We start from the raw sequence: 20,551 nt of genomic DNA, 5'->3' as shown, positions 1-20,551 counted from the left end.
AATGTATCTATAGTTAGTGCGTTCGTTTGTATAAGTTTTTTTGGCATTTACAACAATTAAATTTTCAAAATTGATAAAAGAACAATTAGTGATTAATAGCGATTTGAATAAAAAATAAATAATTGTTGGAAATTCTAGTAATTATTTATATTATAGATGTAAAAAAACGGATTTAGTGTTGTACTAAATATGTTGCTTATAGAACGTCACTACTTCAAGATCACCAATTAGAATACACGGTTTAAATTTGACTGACTATATTGCTATAAGTCAGTTATTAAATTACAAATTTATGATTACAAAAATCTATCTAATAATATATAATAATTATAAATAAAGATGTGAAAAAAGCGGTTCTAGTGGAGTTGTTTGTGGAACGTTTCTATATTGCGACAACCAATGAAAATGCACGGTTTAAATTTGACATATGATCTCGCTTCAAGTCAGTTAGAAATCGATAAATATTTAAAGATAATTGATTTACGCATCATTTCGTATAAATTTACTACTAATTTTGAAAGAAACGTTCAAAAATGCCTTGTGAAATGATAACCCTCCAACTTGGCCAATGCGGCAATCAAAGTAATATAATTAAACAAAATTTTATAGGTTATGTTTTAATAACAAAAAATTTTTAGTCGGTTTTGAATTTTGGAAAAGATTATGTGCAGAGCACGGTATAAATCCCGAAGGTATATTAGAAGATTACGCTACAGAAAGTAAGTACCACTTTTAATACCTATTTATTTCCAAATAAAACAAATTCTTAGGTATCGATAGGAAAGACGTATTTTTCTACCAAGCCGATGACGAGCACTACATCCCGCGAGCCGTACTATTAGATTTAGAACCTAGAGTAATAAACACAATTTTAAACTCCCCTTATTCGAAATTATACAACCAAGAAAACGTATTTCTATCAAAAAACGGCGGGGGTGCGGGTAACAACTGGGCATCGGGGTTCTCCCAAGGCGAACGATTAAACGAAGAAATCTTCGATATAATCGATAGAGAAGCCGAGGGTAGCGATAGTTTAGAAGGTTTCGTTTTATGTCATTCAATAGCAGGTGGTACAGGCTCCGGAATGGGTTCGAACATATTAGAAAAACTATCCGATCGTTTTCCGAAAAAATTAGTACAAACTTACAGCGTTTTTCCCAATTTAGACGAAATAAGGTAAGTAATTAATAAAAAAAAATTCGTAATATCTCGTTATATTTATGAATTTTTAGCGACGTTGTAGTACAACCGTACAATTCTTTATTAACTTTAAAAAGATTAACGGAATCCGCCGATTCCGTTGTAGTTTTGGATAATACTGCTTTAAACAGGATAGCAGCCGATCGTTTAAAGATACAAAACCCCACTTTCACCCAAATTAACAGTTTAGTCAGCACCATTATGTCGGTTTCGACTACCACATTGAGGTTTGTTGAAATCTGTTGCTTGTCGATGATTATTTTAATTGAAAATCGTCTTAGGTATCCGTCTTATATGAATAACGATCTAATGGAGCTATTGGGGCCTCTTATACCGACGCCGAGGTTACATTTCTTGATGACGGGTTATACTCCCCTTTCCACTGATACGGATGAGGCTAGTGTTAGAAAAACCACAGTTTTAGACGTCATGAGGAGGTTGTTGCAACCGAAGAACATGATGGTGTCCACTGCGCAAGATAGGAGCTCCCAACATTGTTTTATATCGATTTTGAATATAATTCAGGTAATATAGTGGTGAAGGTTGATTTGAACCACTGTTTTGCTATAAGTTTTGGTGTTTATTTTAGGGGGAAGTGGATCCGACGCAAGTACACAAGTCTTTACAGCGTATAAGGGAGAGGAAATTGGCTCAGTTCATACCGTGGGGCCCGGCTAGTATCCAAGTGGCGTTATCCAGGAAATCCCCTTATATACAATCCGCCCATCGGGTTTCCGGGTTGATGTTAGCGAATCATACCAACATCAGTTCAGTAAGGGTGTTGAAATTCGCTTTTTTTTCGCGGTTTTCATCGATTTTTTTCAGCTTTTCGATCGCGCTTTGACTCAGTATGATAAATTAAGGAAACGGGAGGCGTTTCTGGATCAGTTCAGGAAGGAGGACATGTTTAAGGATAATCTGGACGAGTTGGATTGTAGTAGGGAGGTGGTGCAGGATTTGGTGGACGAGTATGTGGCCGCTACCAGGGAGGATTATTGTACGTGGGAGAAATGAGGTTGATTTCTGGGGGTTTGGTGCCATATTTACTTCGGTTTTTGAAGTTTTTTTGTTTGGATCTGATTTTTTTTTAATTTTGATGTTTTTTTTAGGTTATTTGTGTCGAAAGTTCATTGTTTTGTATGTAGGGTTTGTAATTATAAGTTATATTGTCTATTAATAGTTTTTTGTTATTTTTTATCCTTTAAAATTGGTCCTTGTGATTGGAAATTTTTTTCAAATGATCGAATTTTGTATTTTTATCAATTTTTCGAATTTTGCAGTGGAATTTTTGTAATTTTCGTCAATAATTTATTGGATTTAGACCCTAATTTTTTGGTTTGAATCCTTTTCTTTATTGATAATCAGCTGATAATGGGTCTTGACTAATCAATTTTCACAATTTTTTCAAATTTTCCGTTGAAATTTTCGAAATTTCCTTCGTTTTATCCAATTTTTCTGATATAGACCCTAATTTTTTGGTTAAGGTCCTTTTTGAAGGATATTTGATTGATAATCAGCTGAAAATGATTCTTAAATGAACAATTTTTGTGTATTCTTATCATTTTTTCAAATTTAAAAATGAAATTTTTGGAATTTTCATCGTTTTAATCCATTTTGTAGATTTTTGCCCTGATTTTGGTTAAAGTCCTTTTTTAAGGATAATTCTTTTATAATCAGCTTGAAATGGTTCTCAAATTATCGATTTTCAGGGATTTTTATCATTTTTTTAACCTCAAAAGTGAAATTTTCTTCATTTTCATCAATTTTTTAGATTTAGAATTTTTTATTTAAATCCTTTTTAAAGGAGAATTCATAGATAAACAGCTTGAAAGGGGTCTCAAATTATTGATTTTTAGGAATTTTATCTTTTTTTTAAAGTCAAAAGTGAAATTTAGACAATTTTCTTCGTTTCATTTAATTTTTTTTGTTTAGACCCTAATTTTTTGGTTTAAATCGTTTTTCGAAGGATAGTAGATTGAAAATTTTTCCTAAATCACTTTTTTCTATATAAAAATCATTTTTTAACCTATTCAAGGACTTGAATAGGAAAAATGATCCTGCGAGCATTTTCATTATAAAAATCTCTCGTTTTGGTGGAAAATTGTTTAAAATCCACCAATTTTCGTGTATTTTCACTATTTCTTACATTTTTTCTCCCCTTTTTCGCTTTTAAGATCAAAATTTCTCAATTTTTTATCGTTCCAGTCTCTGTTTTCCAACTTAAACCCCAATTATATTATTTAGATCGATTTCGAAGGATAATTAATGGAAAATCGTCCTTTATCCATCCTTTTTTATCAAAAAATCACCTTGTATAACACTTATTAACCAATCCAAATCATTTCGACGTACCCCGAGTGATTTTACAATTACACGTCAACAATTTGAAAATTTACTTTTATAAAATCACCCTGTATATAATTTATCAACAATCTCAAGGATACGATAGATACGAAAAAATTCATTTTCATTGCGAAAAACGCGGAATAAATTAAAAAGATAAAAGAATATTTGAAATAACTTTGAAAACAACATTATTTGTAATGAAACGAGAATTTTCAACAAATACATCGAAATAGTTCTATTCGGTACAGGAATATAGTAACACCATGTTTAAAATACATCTGATACTTTTGTTTTTCATTTTTTCTAATGATTTACTGAAAGTCATTGGTAAAGGTAAGTGAAAATATTAAATATTGATTTTATCATTTAAAATGTTATTTTTTATATATTTTTTTCAAAAATTTCATAACCAAATAACGTTCAAATTAATTTTGAATCACGCATTTTCGATATTTTCAATCAAAACTAACTTAATCTAATAACAATGACAATTTATTAAATAAATACCTTTTGTATATATTCCTCACTTCCGATACATCCTGTATACCAATATTTTACAGAAAAACAACGTTTACACCAAAAAAAACACTTTAAAAATCGTCAAAAAATTAAAGAAAAATGTTGGTCGGAAAGGTGCTACATATCTTGTCCGATAATGGACCCCACGATGCCAGAAACCCCAATTTCGGTAATATAATCCCCCCTCCTCACCCTCAATTTTTATTTAAAATTTGTTATTTCAGTCTGATTATATAATGCCCGAGCTCAACGATGACACTGACGATTTTTATGACGAGCAGTATAGAAATATAAGTGAGTGTGTAAACAAATTAAAAAAATAAATAAATAAAACTGATGATGGTATTTGTAGAACGTTCCAAATTTGTATTAACAAATCGTCAAAAACACAATTTACTTCGACAAGTTAGACTCGGTAATGCAAACGGGAAAAAAGCGTATAAGTTCAGACAGAATCCACCTTCTGGTTGTTACGTCGTGTGTTATGATTACTATCAAATACCACCATACGGTCTTCCACAGGGGAATGTACCATCGACTACGGTTTTAAATAATACGCTTGTTACACCACCTAATACTGTAAATAACGAATTTGATGATGATGAAGACGATGTAGATGAACCTTATCGACCTGGTGAAGATCAACCTATCGAAGCGACGTTTTCTCCACCTGAAAAAAGATCGCGTAAAGATTTATTTGTTATTTATAAAAAAACGCACCCTAAATGACAGTTCGATAATATTAAAAGAACGCACTTGAAAACTGCTTGATTTTATGTAGAATATTAATTAATTTTATTATTTTAGGTAAATTGATTGGGAAGAAAGTCCAAAAACATTGAAATTTTATTATCACAAGCTACAGATATGAATAAAATTATATTTTCAATTGGTTTTTTGTTTATCTCTAAAAGAACGTACCTAAGCTGACAATTGACATAACTCATAATGAATTAATAGAACGTACTTAAAATTAAATTCATCGATGTGTAATGATATACATATTTGTATTTAAAGAAATTCGATGAAAAGCGGTCATGTAACGCACCTAAACTTACAGTTGACTAGCTTGTACAAAGATAAACTAAAAGAGCGCACTTGAATTTATATTTCACTGAAGCATTTTCTCTTTTTCTTATATTATATAAGCAATGAATAAAGTGTAGAAAAAAGATAAAAATCATTTTATTTTCTTGAAATTGAATGAAAAAAGTCATAAGTACTAAAATTATATAATAATAAAATTTATCATATTAAAAAGCGCGCCTGTATTGACAGTCGAACAAACGCGCTTTTTAATTGACATTTGACGTTTTAGTTAATTTCATAAATGTCAATTTTTTAAAAACTAAGTTTAAAATACGAATTAATGTAATAAAATTTATATTTTTTTATAAAATGGGTATCGATTTCGATATACTTGAACACTGTAAAAAAGTTAGAGCTGATCACGGTCCTCCTTACACCTGCCCAGTGGAAAAATGCGGCAGAACTTACAAATCAGTTTGTGGATTATCGTACCATCTAAAAAGTTTCGATCACGATAACCCTACTCCTTTATCCCCTGTACAAGCAACTCCTAAACATAAAAAAGGCAACAGACATAAATCTAAATCGAAGATACTCCAAACTCCCATCGCTCCGGATCCTCTAACATTCGAAGAAGCCCAGCGATTAGTACAATTCGAAGTAAACAACGTCGTTTGTAGATGGAACATAAACGACGAACTTGATTTCATGTCTAAAGACGATTTCTTGGAAGAAGAAACGCCAAAAATCGAAGAAAAATTTGAGGAAACGAAAATTAAACTCCCCGAAGCCGATTTTAGAGAATTGGAAGACTATAATATATGCGACGCCCCTTCAAGACCTATCGGATATATTCGTTTCATTGAAAAAAGCACCGAAGAATTAGACGGCGAAGTGGAGTACGACGTAGACGAAGAAGACACCGCTTGGTTATCAATTATGAACGAAAAACGCGAAACGCAAGGACTAGCTCCAGTTTCGATCGATTCCCTGGAATTACTGATGGATAGGTTAGAAAAAGAATCGTATTTCCAAGTAAATATTTCGAAATATTGTTAAGAAAATCGAATTTTCGTTGGTGATTTTTCGTTTAGGCTTCGGTTAACGGTCATTCGGGTGCCGTTGTGGACGACGACGCCGTTTGCTGCATCTGCATGGACGGGGAATGCCAAAACACGAACGTCATCCTCTTCTGCGATATGTGCAACTTGGCAGTACACCAGGATTGTTACGGGGTGCCTTACATTCCCGAAGGGCAGTGGTTATGCAGAAGGTGAGTTTCTAAATCTTTTATTTTCGTATTTTATTCGATTTTTGTTTAATCGAAGCGAACTAGTGGTTTTTTTATCGTATTAGGTGTCTACAGTCTCCCAGCAGAGCCGTGGATTGCGTTTTGTGTCCGAATAAAGGGGGGGCGTTCAAACAGACCGATCGGGGTAGTTGGGCGCACGTAGTTTGCGCTTTATGGATTCCCGAGGTTAGATTTGCCAATACAGTCTTTTTAGAACCCATAGATTCTATAGAGACCATACCGGCGGCTAGATGGAAATTGTCTTGTTATATTTGTAAGCAGAAAGGTGTCGGGGCGTGTATACAGTGTCATAAGAGTAGTTGTTATTCGGCTTTTCACGTGACGTGCGCCCAACAGGCTGGTTTGTACATGAATATGGATACGGTGAAAGATGGTAATGAATCCCATCCCGTTCTGGTACAAAAAATCGCTTATTGTGATACCCATGCTCCTGTTGATAGCGGTGAGTCTTTAATTTTCTCAAATTTATTGTCTAAATGTTGTTTTTGGGTTAGAAACATAATTATCACTTTATTTTTGATAGATCACCCTGTGTATATATATATATATATATATATATATATATATATATATATATATATATATATATTTAAACATTATGGGGTAACTAAATAGTTACTAAGTTTGTTAGGGGATGATTAGGGAACATTTTTTGCTACATAAAAGTAATAGGGGAGGTAGTAATGATGTTTTTACTCATTTATGGTTTGATACATTTGAACTACTCTCGATTATTTTCAAAAATATACGAAAATTTTGTATAAAAAAAATTTGTTATACGTTTAATTACGTCTATAATTCTTATTTTGATATGTTTTATTATATAGGGTGTCCAATAAAGTCGAAATAACGGATTTTTCAGCTGTAACTTTACTAAATCGCCTTGTATGATTATTTAAACATTATGGGGTAGCTAGGTAGCTACTAGGTTTATTAGGGGATGATTAGGGATCATTTTTTGGCACATAAACGTAATAGGGGAAGTAATGATGTCGGTTTTAATCATTTATCGTTTGATACATTTGACCTACTTTCGATAATTTTCAAAAATATACGGAAATTTCGTATGAAAAAGTTGGTTTTACGTTTAATTACGTCTATAATACTTATTCTGATATGTTTTACCATACAGGGTGTTCAAAAAGTCGAAATAGATTTAAGGATAGTTCGATTTTAGAATTGTACGTTTTTTAAATCACCCTGTATGAATACTGAAACATTACTGGGTAACTAAATAGATGCTAGAATTGTTAAGAGATGAATGGGGATGAAATTGTGCCAAAAAAATCGTATATTCACTTTATTATTTCGGAAATTCTATTGGGGACATTTGAACTGTCTTTTCTTTTGATTATTTTCAAAACAAATACAAAAATTTCATTTGAAAAAGTTTGTTTTACATTCAATTACGTCTATAATAATTATTTTTTTATAATTTAATCTAAGTCTAAATAACGTAGGAAGTTCAGTTTTTGAGTTTCGAGTTTTTTAAATCACCCTGTATCAATATTGGGATTAAATAGATACTAGACTTGTTAAGGGACGAATAGGGATGAATATTTAATGAAAAAAAAAACGCCATTTGAAAATATTTTCAAATATTTGTACAGTGTGTCCCATTAGTGTAGCAATTTTTTTTATATTTAAAGGAGACGCGAAAAAAGACGATTCTCGCAAAAAAATGATTCAAGCTCGTAAAATGTTGGCGAAAAAACGCACTTCCGCCCCCGTTATACTCATACCGACCATCCCCCCCGAGCGTATCCAAGAAATCGGTTCTCTGGTAACCATCGCGAAAAAATCGCAATTCATTCAACGTCTAATCGCTTATTGGACGTTGAAACGCCAATTCCGCAACGGGGTGCCGCTACTGAGACGCCTCCAGAGCGCCCAGGGCGGTACCCCGCGTGATACGAACACCACCAACGTGGATACCATCGAATTATGTAGACAATTGAAGTATTGGCAGTGTCTGAGGCAGGATTTGGAGAGGGCGAGATTGTTGTGCGAATTGGTGAGAAAAAGGGAGAAATTGAAATTGGAATATACGAGGGTTTACGAGAAATTGATGAGGATCAAATTGAAACCGTTGGAGGCGAGTTTGAGGAACGTCTTGGAGATGATTTCGGCCAAAGATACCAACGAGATATTTACGGAACCGGTGGATTTGGAGGAGGTGACGTTCGGTATATGAAAAAAAAAAAATGAAAAATGTGTGAAAAAACGTGTGTTGCAGGTTCCGGATTATCTTACGGTGGTAACGGACCCCATGGATCTGAGTACCATGAGGAAGAAGCTGGAGGACGGTCTGTATACGGATTTGTCGTCGTTGGAGAAGGATTTCGATCTCATGATCGCCAATTGCTTGGCTTACAATAATAAGGATACGGTTTTTTATAGGTAAATATTATACGGGGTGCGGCGAATGTTTTGTTTGAATCGAAATTAATTTTTGGTGAATTTGTTGTTTATTTTTGAGATTTTCGTTGCGGTTTTGTGATTTTTAGGAGGTTTCGTTGCGAGATTTTATTGGTCGCTGTGTTACGGGTGGGTTTCGAAATGTTTTTGTATGAAATTGGGCGATATATACGAAATTTGATTTGTATTGAAAATTGTCCAAATTTTTTGGTTAATTTTATCAATTTCAAGTTTTTTTTACGGTTTTTATGGAATATTTATTATTTTCGGTTCTACGGGGGGGTTTCCAAACGTATTTACGTGTCGTGTCTCAATAAAATCGTCAAATTTTGGATTAAAAATTAGATTTTCGGTTTATGACTTCATTTTTTGATAGTTTTCTGTTGTTTTATGAAAATTTTTGAGTCTATATCATTTTGGGAGGTACTACTTTGGAAAAATCTCTCAAAAATTGATCCCAAATTCCATTTTTATAAAAAATGATTAAAATTTATAATTTTTTGTTTAATTTCGAAAATTCCGGGCTTAATTTTATCAATTTCAAGTTTTTTTACGGTTTTTATGGAATATTTATTATTTTCGGTGCTACGGGGGGGCTTCCAAACGTATTTACGTGTCGTGTCTCAATAAAATCGTCAAATTTTGGATTAAAAATTAGATCTTTGGTTTATGTGTTTATTTTTTGATAGTTTTTTGTTGTTTTATGAAAATTATTGAGTCTATATCATTTTGGGAGGTGCTACTTTGGAAAAATCTCTTAAAAAATGATCCCAAATTCCATTTTTATAAAAAATGATCAAAATTTATAATTTTTTGTTTAATTTCGAAAATTCCGGGCTCAATTTTATCAATTTCAAGTTTTTTTTACGGTTTTTATGGAATATTTATTATTTTCGGTGCTACGGGGGGGCTTCCAAACGTATTTACGTGTCGTGTCTCAATAAAATCGTCAAATTTTGGATTAAAAACTAGATTTTAGGTTCATGACTTCATTTTCTGATAGTTTTCTGTTGTTTTATGAAAAAATTTGGAAAAATCTCTTAAAAATTGATCCCAAACTCCATTTTGTATGAAAAAATGATCAAAATTCCAAATTTTTTGCCCAATTTTCAAAGTTCTAGCCTCGATTCCATCAATTCCAATCGTTTCCACTATTTTTCCTAAATCTTTCCAGCTTAGTGTACTACCTGGGGTGTTCCAAAAGTAGTCACCCCTAGCGGGCGAATGAAATCGTTCAAATTCATCTTTCGACTCGAATTTTTTCGCTTTTCATGCATTTTTCAAATATTTTCGATACTATTCCGAACAAATCGTATCTCAATCACATCCCTAACGATTTTTATCAATCGAAACGTCGAACAATTCGATCGACGTTAAAACGATCTTATTACGGGGTGGCTTCCGAAAGTTTTCGTACGTTTCCAGGGCCGCCATAAAGATGCGAGATCAATGCGGCGTCATATTCCGACAGGCCAAAAAAGAATTGGAAACATCGGGACTTTTGGTGGTCGAAAAAGGCGCTAAGCAAAAACCCGGCGCCGGAATCGTCGAAGAAGCCATGGCTTCCGACATTGATCGAGAATTAGAAAACTTGAAGGTAGTCAATTTCGAAAAAAGAAAACAACCGGAAACGTCGTTTTTTGATTGTTTTTTTCGATTTTTCCCCAGGGAAAATCCTCGACGGATACGATCGCCAAACTAGAGGAACTCTTGGCCAAAAGTCAAGCCCTAAAACACGGTTTGGCGCGCGCCAAACGCGTCAAATTGATCCGAAGCGAAATAAACAAAACGAAAAAACTTTTATCCGCCCGAACGGACGCCGATCGCACCGACGCCGATACAAATAACGAAGACGACGACGTCAAAAACGCCGCGAATAACGGAAAAACCCCGGCGGAAAACTCCCCTACGGGCGTTAATCGAAGGACCGCCGTTCTGTTTACGAAAAAAGCCCAAGCGGCTATGAAGAAAGAGGAAACCTTCGCAGCCAAACCGAAAAAATCGAAAATCGATTCGAAAGACGAGGATTCGGTGCCGGAAAGTTTTAAAGTTTATCGCGCAGGCGCCCAAACGACGGACGACGAAAATTCCGACAGCGACAACAGTTTATCGACTTGTTATTCGCATAATTTATCGGAAATACCTTCGGAGGACGATAGTTCGGATACGACGGCGGTTTCCGGTAACGAAGGGCAGGATAACGACAAGGAACTCGTCCCTATGCAATTGGTTTGGGCCAAATGTAGGGGATATCCGTGGTATCCGGCGTTGATCATCGATCCCGACATTCCCAAAGGTAAGAAAAAGTCGATTTTATATGGAATTTTACGAATTCCTCGTCTTATAACTCGAAAATTTATTGTAATTGTCGTATTTTTATTCCGCAGCACTTTACAACCTTATAACTCAAAAATTCATCGGAATCGTCTTTATTTAACTCCGCAGCACTTTTGATATACCCTGTATACTAATTTTTTTAGCGTCATTTTGTCACTTTACAGTCTTATAACTCAAAAATTCGTCGGAATCGTCGCTCTTTATTACATAATATCGTTTCCCAACTTTCGAAATACCCTGTATACTAATTTTATGACGTCATTTTGACTGGTGTGTCTTTATTTATACAATTTTCTAACTTTACCGTCTTTTAACTCAAAAATTCGTCGGAATCGTCGCTCTTTATTACGTAATATCGTTTCCCAACTTTCGAAATACCCTGTATACTAATTTTATGACGTCATTTTGACTGGTGCGTCTTTATTTATACAATTTTCCAACTTTACCGTCTTGTAACTCAAAAATTCGTCGGAATCGTCGCTCTTTATTACGTAATATCGTTTCCCAACTTTCGAAATACCCTGTATACTAATTTTATGACGTCATTTTGACTGGTGCGTCTTTATTTATACAATTTTCCAACTTTACCGTCTTGTAACTCAAAAATTCGTCGGAATCGTCGCTCTTTATTACGTAATATCGTTTCCCAACTTTCGAAATACCCTGTATACTAATTTTATGACGTCATTTTGACTGGTGCGTCTTTATTTATACAATTTTCCAACTTTACCGTCTTGTAACTCAAAAATTCGTCGGAATCGTCGCTCTTTATTACGTAATATCGTTTCCCAACTTTCGAAATACCCTGTATACTAATTTTATGACATCATTTTGACTGGTGCGTCTTTATTTATACAATTTTCCAACTTTACCGTCTTGTAACTCAAAAATTCGTCGGAATCGTCGTTCTTTATTACGTAATATCGTTTCCCAACTTTCGAAATACCCTGTATACTAATTTTATGACGTCATTTTGACTGGTGCGTCTTTATACAATTTTCTAACTTTACCGTCTTGTAACTCAATCTACGATCGTTTTCCATCTATTAATATCATTTTTCTATTATTCTATATCAAAATAATCGATTTTAAATGAATCGAGTGATTATTACATCGAATCGATTGACTACGTTGAAAATGGTATCTATATTTATAGGTTATGTTTATAAGAACGTACCGATTCCATCGCCGCCCCAAGAGGTGTTAGATTTAGGTAAAAATCACACCGAACAAGTTCATTTGGTTTTATTTTTCGATGTAAAAAGAACATGGCAATGGTTGCCGATGGAAAAATTGGAAATCCTCGGATTGGACGTCGAAAACGACGAATATAAGGTTTTAAAACGATCTGCCTCGTATACTCTGTATTACTATTTATCGATTTTCAGGCTAACGAACCCAAAAAACCTACAGATAGAAAAGCAGTTAAAAAAGCCTACGAAAACGCTCTAAATTATCAAGCTCAAATAGCAGAATTCGATGAAGAAAAATCGACCAATTAGAATTTTTCTGACTTTTGAATAAAAAAAAATTGAAAAAGTTTTTTTTTTCACTCCCATCCAGTAACTTTACGGCCCTATAACTCTGAAATGAATAAAAAACTTCGTAATATTTTGATGATAACTTTTGGAAAACCCTGTATACTATAAGAAGTTGTAAATAAATTCTGTCATAATTATTATGACGTATGTCAATTTAATTTATGTTCTATGTCAAATAAATGCCTATGAAAATATAACTCATGTTGTATGTCAAATAAATAATCGAAATTTAATCGATAAAATCATTTATTATAAATAAAATAATAATAAAATTTTCAATATTAAAAATTGAAAAAAAAATAATACATCTAATTTTGATCACTTGGTATACATAAGCAACGTGAAATGACGTAACCGCTGTTACGTTCGACGATCATCGATTCATAACCTTAATCGATGCATTCATTTCGAGTATATATAATCGCTTCTTCATTTTTGCTCGTTATAATACGACTGGTTTTCCTTGATACTCGCAGTTTTCCTGCGTTCGTGCCTTACTTTTGATTCAACCAGTATACTTAATCGAAACAATCACACCCATACACACACACAAAAATGTTCCCTGCACAAGGGGTGATTCTATTGTGTTTTATATCGAACGTTGTCTACACTGAGAAAACAACATCTCCAAATATTGTTATAATTTTAGCAGATGACGTGGTAAGTATTGTGCTATTTTTATTATATGTACAGTGTGTCCCTATTTGAAAGTTACTACAATCGAATTATCCATTGATTCACGTATATGGGGAAAGGGTAATGAAAATATGTTTTCAACATCGTTTATTGAGTTTAATTTGAAACAAATAATATATAAATAATTTTTTAATGACTGATTTGAATATTAAAGAGTAATTAATCATTTAAATTTATTTAAAATTCGTTGTATCAGAAATTTTTATTTAAATACAAATGAAGTTGAATATACGAGGTAAGCTTAAAAAATATTTGTTTTTTGGGATTCTGAATGGTAAAAAAGTGTTTTAACATACTGTATGATATATTTATCCGTGTATAATGAAAAAATTAAGTAATTAGACCAAAAAACAAACCTTTCACTTTGTTTTAAATAAATTAATGCAACTTTCTAATGCCCAAGGAAATATTAATAATTTATTTATGCGCTGTATTATATGGAACGATAAAAAATTCGTAATTTTATATTTTTTATAGTAAATAGTGCAAATTTGTGCTGTTTTGAATTGATAATTATTATCAGTAATTTATTGAAATAAACTAATGATTGTGTCGTATTTGTGTCAATTTTATAGAGATGGTTATTGATACTTTAATTTCTGTTACAAAATAACAACGTTTTGACTGTTATATTGCCAACACTTCGTATTACAAATGCTTTTGTACGATTTATGTATAAACGTTACGGGGGATGAACGAAATTATTAAAAAATATGTACGGAGTGGTAAAGTAAGTATTTATAGATGAAAAATGATACGAAGGGAGAAAAAAGTTTATAGTAGATAAAATTGGGTTTAATTTTGGCTTTCTGCTCAAAATTATATTGAAAAATGATACGGGGGGAAAACAACTTTTATAATACGTAAAATTAGGTAAAAAGTGGTACGGGGGATGATGAAAGTGAACTATGGCCAAATTGTAATTGAAATTTATACGAAGGGAGAATGAAATTTATAATAAATTAAAATGGGTCAAAAAATTATACGAGGAACGACCAAAATGCATTCTGAATAAAATTATAATTAAAAATGATACAGGGGGAGAAAAAAATTTATAATTTATTAATTATTATTATATTAATTATTAAAATTTATAATATATAAAAAAGTGCATTCAGAGTGAAATTATAATGAAAAATGATACGGGGGAAGAAAAAAGTTATAATAGATAGAATTAGGTGAAAAATGATACGGGGGATGATGAAAGAGAACTATGGACAAAATTGTAATGAAAAATGATACGGGGTAAGAAAAAAGTTTATAATAAATAAAATTAGGTAAAGAATGATACGAGGGACGACCAAAGTGCATTCAGAGTGAAATTATATTGAAAAATGATACGGGGGGGGAAAAAAGTTATAATAGATAGAATTAGGTAAAGAATGATACAGGGACGACTAAAGTGCATTCAGAGTGAAATTATATTGAAAAATGATACGGGGGGAGAAAAAAAGTTATAATAGATAAAATTACGTAAAAAATGATACGGGGGAGGATGAAAGAGAACTATGGACAAAATTATAATGAAAAATGATACGGGGGGAGAAAAAAAGTTATAATAGATAAAATTAATGATACGGGGTAAGAAAAAAGTTTATAATAAATAAAATTAGGTAAAGAATGATACGAGGGACGACCAAAGTGCATTCAGAGTGAAATTATATTGAAAAATGATACGGGGGGAGAAAAAAAGTTATAATAGATAGAATTAGGTAAAGAATGATACAGGGACGACTAAAGTGCATTCAGAGTGAAATTATATTGAAAAATGATACGGGGGAGAAAAAAAGTTATAATAGATAAAATTACGTAAAAAATGATACGGGGGATGATGAAAGAGAACTATGGACAAAATTATAATGAAAAATGATACGGGGTAAGAAAAAAGTTTATAATAAATAAAATTAGGTAAAGAATGATACGAGGGACAACCAAAGTGCATTCAGAGTGAAATTATATTGAAAAATGATACGGGGGGAGAAAAAAAGTTATAATAGATAGAATTAGGTAAAGAATGATACAGGGACGACTAAAGTGCATTCAGAGTGAAATTATATTGAAAAATGATACAGGGGGAGAAAAAAAGTTATAATAGATAAAATTACGTAAAAAATGATACGGGGGATGATGAAAGTGAATTATGGACAAAATTGTAATGAAAAATGATACAGGGTGAGAAAAAGTTTATAATAAATAAAATTAGGTAAAGAATGATACAGGGACGACTAAAGTGCATTCCGAGTAAAATTATAATGAAAAATGATACGGGGGGAGAAAAAAAGTTATAATAGATAAAATTAGGTAAAAAATGATACGGGAGATGATGAAAGTGAACTATGGACAAAATTGTAATGAAAAATGATACAGGGGGAGAAAAAATTTTATAATAGATAAAATTAATGAAAAAAATGATACGAGGGATGATGAAAGTAAAATTCGAGAAAATATTTTTAGAAAATGATACGGGGGATAACCAAAGTAAATTACTGTAAAAAATAAATACGTGGGGGGAGGTTAATTACAAACAAAGTTTTGAATGAAAATATATACGAGGGACAGAAGACATATATGAATAATGTTTTTTAAATGATACGGGGGGTGAACGAAGTTAGCTATTGACAGAATTAATTAAAAAAAAATAAGGGAGGTGAACTAAATCAATTATGTATAAAGTTACGCGAATATATGATACCAGGAACGTCCGAAATTTCTCTAGGGATGGAACGATTTCGGTTTACACGGCTCCAGCCAAATCCCCACCCCAAATATCGACGCACTAGGATACAACGGCGTCATATTGGATAAATTTTACACCCAACAGACCTGCACCCCTTCCAGAGCCGCCCTTTTAACGGGAAACTATCCCATGAGATTGGGTAAGAGAAAATCTCGTTGTACTCGTACCGAAACGTCAATATGACGTCTACATTCACAGGTTTACAAGGCATCCCCCTAAACGCTGGAGAAAATCGTCACCTACCGCTCCAAACCCCGACTCTACCGGAAAAACTAAAAGAATTAGGTTACATCAACCATTTAGTGGGTAAATGGCATTTGGGGGCGGCTTGCAGCGAATACACCCCCACCAAAAGAGGCTTCGACACCCATTTCGGCTACTGGAACGGTTACGTCGGTTATTTCAACTACGAAATCAGCGTTCCGGATCCACTAGATCCGAAACGAGTAAGTAAAACTCGTAATTTAGTCCCAAGGGCCGAAAAATATCAAATTTTTCTTACAGAATTTCACCGGTTTCGATCTCCACGACAACTTCACCCCCAAATGGGAACTGAAAGGACAATACGCCACGGATTTATTCACGAAAAAATCCTTGGAAATCATAAAAAATCACCGAGTCGAAAAACCTTTATTCCTAATGTTGGCACACCTCGCCGGCCACACCGGATACGACGGTATCGAATTAGGCGTGCCGGACGCGGTTACCGCCAACCGGAAATACCATTACATAAAATCGATCGAGAGAAGATCCTACGCAGGTACATAACCTCAAATCGATCCCCCCCCCCCACCTCTACATATTGGATATATATGTTTCAGATCTGGTCAACATAATGGATAGTTCCGTGGGGGAGATAGTGGGAGCCCTATCGGAAAAAAAAATGTTACAAAATACGGTGATATTATTTTTTTCTGATAACGGCGCCCAAACCGAAGGACTCTATCAAAATTTCGGTTCCTCTTGGCCGTTTAGGGGCGTAAGTACGGTGGTCATCAAATCAACACCGAATTCTCTAAAAATCGATTAATTTCCAGTTGAAATTCACTTTATTCGAAGGCGGCGTACGGGGGACGGGCGTATTGTACAGCCCTTTACTAAAAAAGAAGAATTACGTCAATAGACGTTTGATTCACGTCACCGATTTCCTGCCGACTTTTTATCGCGTAGCCGGCGGGGATGTCGATAAATTAGGCAACATCGACGGTATCGACCAATGGGATACCATTTCCGGTAACGCCCCCACCAACAGAACCGAAATACTCATCAATATAGACGAAACGTCTGGATATTCGGGCGTTATAGGATACGGAGGGCGTTATAAACTTTTGAACGGTAAGTTATTATTTTTTTACTACACCCTGTATATATATATAATATTATTAGGTTCTTTTTCGAATGGTTTGTATAACGGTTATTACGGAGACAGCGGACGTAATTTAGAAGACCCCTCGTATAACTACAGCAGCGTCATCAACAGTCCTACCAATTTAGCGATCGAAAAATTAACGAATCGATCGTTAAATCGATCGATAATCGATGAATTACGTCGAAAAATCGATTTGGGATCTTGTAGATCGATGAATCGATTATATTTATGTGACGATTTGTGTTTATTCGATTTGTATATCGATCCGTGCGAAACGACGAATTTAATCGATGACGGGAATTTACGGGGTGTCGTTGGAAAGTTGTACGGTAAATTGTCGGTTTATATGAAGGATGTTGTGCCGGACGTTTCGCACCGGATCGATCCCGATTCGGATCCGAAACGTTTTAATGGTACTTGGAGTTGTTGGTCGAAATGCGGACGAGATTTTCATTAGTTCGATTTCGTATGGAAATCGTGAGTCGTATTTATAATCGTTTTTTCATGATCACATGAAATTTTTAGACTTTATCCTGTATTTTATCTAAAAAAAAGCGTTTTTCGCCACGATTGTACTAAATTTCGACTGTACCTCGTATTATATTGACAATTTGATAAAAAAAAACGTTTTCCGCTACGATAGTACTAAAATTTCGACTGTACCTCGTATTATATTGACAATTTGATAAAAAAAAACGTTTTCCCCTACGAACCTACTAAAATTTCGAATGTACCTCGTATTATATTGACAATTTGATAAAAAAAAACGTTTTCCTCTACGATTTTTACTAAAATTTCGACTGTACCTCGTATTATATTGACAATTTGATAAAAAAAAACGTTTTCCTCTACGATTGTACTAAAATTTCGACTGTACCTCGTATTATATTGGCAATTTGATAAAAAAAAACGTTTTCCGCTACGATAGTACTAAAATTTCGACTGTACCTCGTATTTTATATAAAATTTGATTAAAAAAAACGTTTTCCTCTACGATTATACTAAAATTTCGACTGTACCTCGTATTATATTGACAATTTGATAAAAAAAAACGTTTTCCTCTACGATTGTACTAAAATTTCGACTGTACCTCGTATTATATTGACAATTTGATAAAAAAAAAACGTTTTCCTCTACGATTGTACTAAAATTTCGACTGTACCTCGTATTATATTGACAATTTAATAAAAAAAAAACGTTTTCCTCTACGATTGTACTAAAATTTCGACTGTACCTCGTATTATATTGACAATTTGATAAAAAAAAAACGTTTTCCTCTACGATTGTACTAAAATTTCGACTGTACCTCGTATTATATTGACAATTTGTTAAAAAAATACGTTTTCCGCTACGATTGTACTAAAATTTCGACTGTACCTCGTATTTTATATAAAATTTGATTAAAAAAACAGTTTCCTGATACGATCGTAAGAAAATTTAGACTGTAATCTGTAATCCAGAATTTTTCAAAACTTATGGTCTACACTGTATTATATTAATTTTTGATTTAATTTTGACGTAATTGTAAATTTAATTCCAATAAATTATTTTTTCGTATCCATTTCGTTTCCTTTGAAATCCTGGTCAAGTTTTTCATCAATACAACAATTCACACCCGCAGAAAAATAGTTTGACTACTCGAACGTAGATGGCGCAGAAGTTTATATTAATTTGTATCGTACAGAAATACTAGAAATAGCTGACGTAAATTATTCATTCTTAAAAAAATATTTCTGAACCATTTTTGGACAATCTTTAGGTTAAATATTTCAATGGAATTAAAAGAAATAAATTCAGCATTAGGAAAATATAAAGATGGAGGTCTATTGGGCGCGCCCTCTATGTTAGAATGTCCAAACTACATTCTAATCTCCACATATTTCTCATTGTATAGTTTGGATATTATCGAACAGATGGCGGTGCGTGGATCAGTGAGGTAAAAGTCATGAAATATGGATTTTCTGGGAAACCGCTTCTCAGACTGGAAAACTATTGTGATTTTCGAAATTTCTATAAGAAAATACTTGAAATCATGTTTTTTTTAGAATATGTCATTTTTCGAATCTGTTTTAAAAATGGCAAAAAAAATTTTTGAAGCTGATTTCGGTGAAATTTCACGATCATTTCCAAAGAAATTCGAAAAACATAAAAATGTGTAAAAATCAGATGAGGTTTTCCACATGAAAATTTTTATAAAAACTCGCTAGAATCCGTAAATTTTTTCCAAAAAAAAAGTTCAAATTTCGAAAAATCGCTAGAATTACTTTGCTTATGACCCTTTTGATTTCACATCTGCGAATTTTGGGAAAAAACTCCTAAAAACAGTTAAAAACAAGCAAAATTCAACTGGAAAGGAAAACTGTAGATTTTTGATAAAAAGCAACGTTCAAATTTCGAAAAATCGCTAGAATCGCTTTGATTATGCCCCCTTTTGCATCAGTTTTGACTTCATTTCTGGGAATTTAGGAAAAAAACTACTAAAAAACAGTTAAAAACAAGCAAAATTCAACTGGAAAGGAAAACTGTAGATTTTTGATAAAAAGCAACGTTCAAATTTCGAAAAATCGCTAGAATTACTTTGCTTATGACCCTTTTGCTTCAATTTTGATTTCACATCTGCGAATCTGGGATAAAAACTCCTAAAAATAGTTAAAAACAAGCAAAATTCAACTGGAAAGGAAAACTGTAGATTTTTGATAAAAAGCAACGTTCAAATTTCGAAAAATCGCTAGAATCGCTTTGATTATGCCCCCTTTTGCATCAGTTTTGACTTCATTTCTGGGAATTTAGGAAAAAAACTACTAAAAAACAGTTAAAAACAAGCAAAATTCAACTGGAAAGGAAAACTGTAGATTTTTGATAAAAAGCAACGTTCAAATTTCGAAAAATCGCTAGAATTACTTTGCTTATGACCCTTTTGCTTCAATTTTGATTTCACATCTGCGAATCTGGGATAAAAACTCCTAAAAATAGTTAAAAACAAGCAAAATTCAACTGGAAAGGAAAACTGTAGATTTTTGATAAAAAGCAACGTTCAAATTTCGAAA

General features: G+C 33.1%; 4 protein-coding genes across 5 annotated transcripts; all 4 read left to right on the top strand.

Moving 5' to 3' along the window:
- Positions 1 to 426: 426 nt before the first annotated feature.
- Positions 427 to 2,377, top strand: LOC130898646 (tubulin gamma-1 chain-like). The gene is made up of 7 exons (XM_057808074.1): positions 427 to 582; positions 639 to 719; positions 771 to 1,176; positions 1,233 to 1,427; positions 1,482 to 1,725; positions 1,790 to 1,972; positions 2,026 to 2,377. Exons 1-7 carry the CDS (start codon positions 534 to 536, stop codon positions 2,212 to 2,214), a joined length of 1,347 nt encoding a protein of 448 aa, XP_057664057.1. The 5' UTR covers positions 427 to 533; the 3' UTR covers positions 2,215 to 2,377.
- A 1,353-nt stretch (positions 2,378 to 3,730) lies between these two features.
- Positions 3,731 to 4,957, top strand: LOC130898643 (uncharacterized). The gene is made up of 5 exons (XM_057808071.1): positions 3,731 to 3,879; positions 4,107 to 4,234; positions 4,290 to 4,359; positions 4,418 to 4,750; positions 4,873 to 4,957. The coding sequence occupies exons 1-5, from the start codon at positions 3,810 to 3,812 to the stop codon at positions 4,905 to 4,907; spliced, it is 636 nt and encodes a 211-aa protein (XP_057664054.1). The 5' UTR covers positions 3,731 to 3,809; the 3' UTR covers positions 4,908 to 4,957.
- A 415-nt stretch (positions 4,958 to 5,372) lies between these two features.
- LOC130898631 (bromodomain-containing protein homolog) lies at positions 5,373 to 12,700 on the top strand. 2 transcript variants are annotated; one of them, XM_057808049.1, is made up of 9 exons: positions 5,373 to 6,129; positions 6,189 to 6,367; positions 6,451 to 6,848; positions 8,056 to 8,582; positions 8,643 to 8,806; positions 10,250 to 10,421; positions 10,493 to 11,120; positions 12,318 to 12,496; positions 12,550 to 12,700. In XM_057808049.1, the coding sequence occupies exons 1-9, from the start codon at positions 5,464 to 5,466 to the stop codon at positions 12,661 to 12,663; spliced, it is 3,027 nt and encodes a 1,008-aa protein (XP_057664032.1). In that variant the 5' UTR covers positions 5,373 to 5,463; the 3' UTR covers positions 12,664 to 12,700. The 2 variants fall into 2 exon arrangements, with proteins under 2 accessions (XP_057664032.1, XP_057664033.1); XM_057808050.1 differs by having other exon boundaries at positions 5,377 to 6,129; positions 8,059 to 8,582.
- Positions 12,701 to 13,131: 431 nt separating this feature from the next.
- On the top strand, positions 13,132 to 19,061 carry LOC130898636 (arylsulfatase B-like). Its single transcript, XM_057808063.1, has 7 exons — positions 13,132 to 13,362; positions 16,115 to 16,274; positions 16,334 to 16,581; positions 16,640 to 16,895; positions 16,957 to 17,114; positions 17,173 to 17,470; positions 17,522 to 19,061. Exons 1-7 carry the CDS (start codon positions 13,258 to 13,260, stop codon positions 17,959 to 17,961), a joined length of 1,665 nt encoding a protein of 554 aa, XP_057664046.1. The 5' UTR covers positions 13,132 to 13,257; the 3' UTR covers positions 17,962 to 19,061.
- Positions 19,062 to 20,551: the final 1,490 nt, after the last annotated feature.

This window comes from Diorhabda carinulata, chromosome 10 (assembly GCF_026250575.1).
Source record: "Diorhabda carinulata isolate Delta chromosome 10, icDioCari1.1, whole genome shotgun sequence".
Classification (NCBI taxonomy): domain Eukaryota; kingdom Metazoa; phylum Arthropoda; class Insecta; order Coleoptera; family Chrysomelidae; genus Diorhabda; species Diorhabda carinulata.
The sequence above is the reverse complement of the archived record's forward strand: the minus strand, read 5'-3'. Positions and strand labels throughout refer to the sequence as shown.

What these genes read in the sequence shown, in the direction of transcription:
- LOC130898631 (XM_057808049.1), top strand. Translation starts at nt 5,464, where the DNA reads ATGGGTATCGATTTCGATATACTTGAACACTGTAAAAAAGTTAGAGCT. An exon ending in AACCGGTGGATTTGGAGGAG is followed by an intron (nt 8,583 to 8,642) that starts GTGACGTTCGGT and finishes CGTGTGTTGCAG; the next exon opens with GTTCCGGATTATCTTACGGT. An exon ending in TCGAAAACGACGAATATAAG is followed by an intron (nt 12,497 to 12,549) that starts GTTTTAAAACGA and finishes ATCGATTTTCAG; the next exon opens with GCTAACGAACCCAAAAAACC.
- LOC130898646 (XM_057808074.1), top strand. Translation starts at nt 534, where the DNA reads ATGCCTTGTGAAATGATAACCCTCCAACTTGGCCAATGCGGCAATCAA. An exon ending in AGAAGATTACGCTACAGAAA is followed by an intron (nt 720 to 770) that starts GTAAGTACCACT and finishes ACAAATTCTTAG; the next exon opens with GTATCGATAGGAAAGACGTA. An exon ending in CCCAATTTAGACGAAATAAG is followed by an intron (nt 1,177 to 1,232) that starts GTAAGTAATTAA and finishes ATGAATTTTTAG; the next exon opens with CGACGTTGTAGTACAACCGT.
- LOC130898643 (XM_057808071.1), top strand. Translation starts at nt 3,810, where the DNA reads ATGTTTAAAATACATCTGATACTTTTGTTTTTCATTTTTTCTAATGAT. An exon ending in ACTGAAAGTCATTGGTAAAG is followed by an intron (nt 3,880 to 4,106) that starts GTAAGTGAAAAT and finishes AATATTTTACAG; the next exon opens with AAAAACAACGTTTACACCAA. An exon ending in TCCACCTGAAAAAAGATCGC is followed by an intron (nt 4,751 to 4,872) that starts GTAAAGATTTAT and finishes TTATTATTTTAG; the next exon opens with GTAAATTGATTGGGAAGAAA.
- LOC130898636 (XM_057808063.1), top strand. Translation starts at nt 13,258, where the DNA reads ATGTTCCCTGCACAAGGGGTGATTCTATTGTGTTTTATATCGAACGTT. An exon ending in CGAGAGAAGATCCTACGCAG is followed by an intron (nt 16,896 to 16,956) that starts GTACATAACCTC and finishes TATATGTTTCAG; the next exon opens with ATCTGGTCAACATAATGGAT. An exon ending in CCTCTTGGCCGTTTAGGGGC is followed by an intron (nt 17,115 to 17,172) that starts GTAAGTACGGTG and finishes ATTAATTTCCAG; the next exon opens with TTGAAATTCACTTTATTCGA.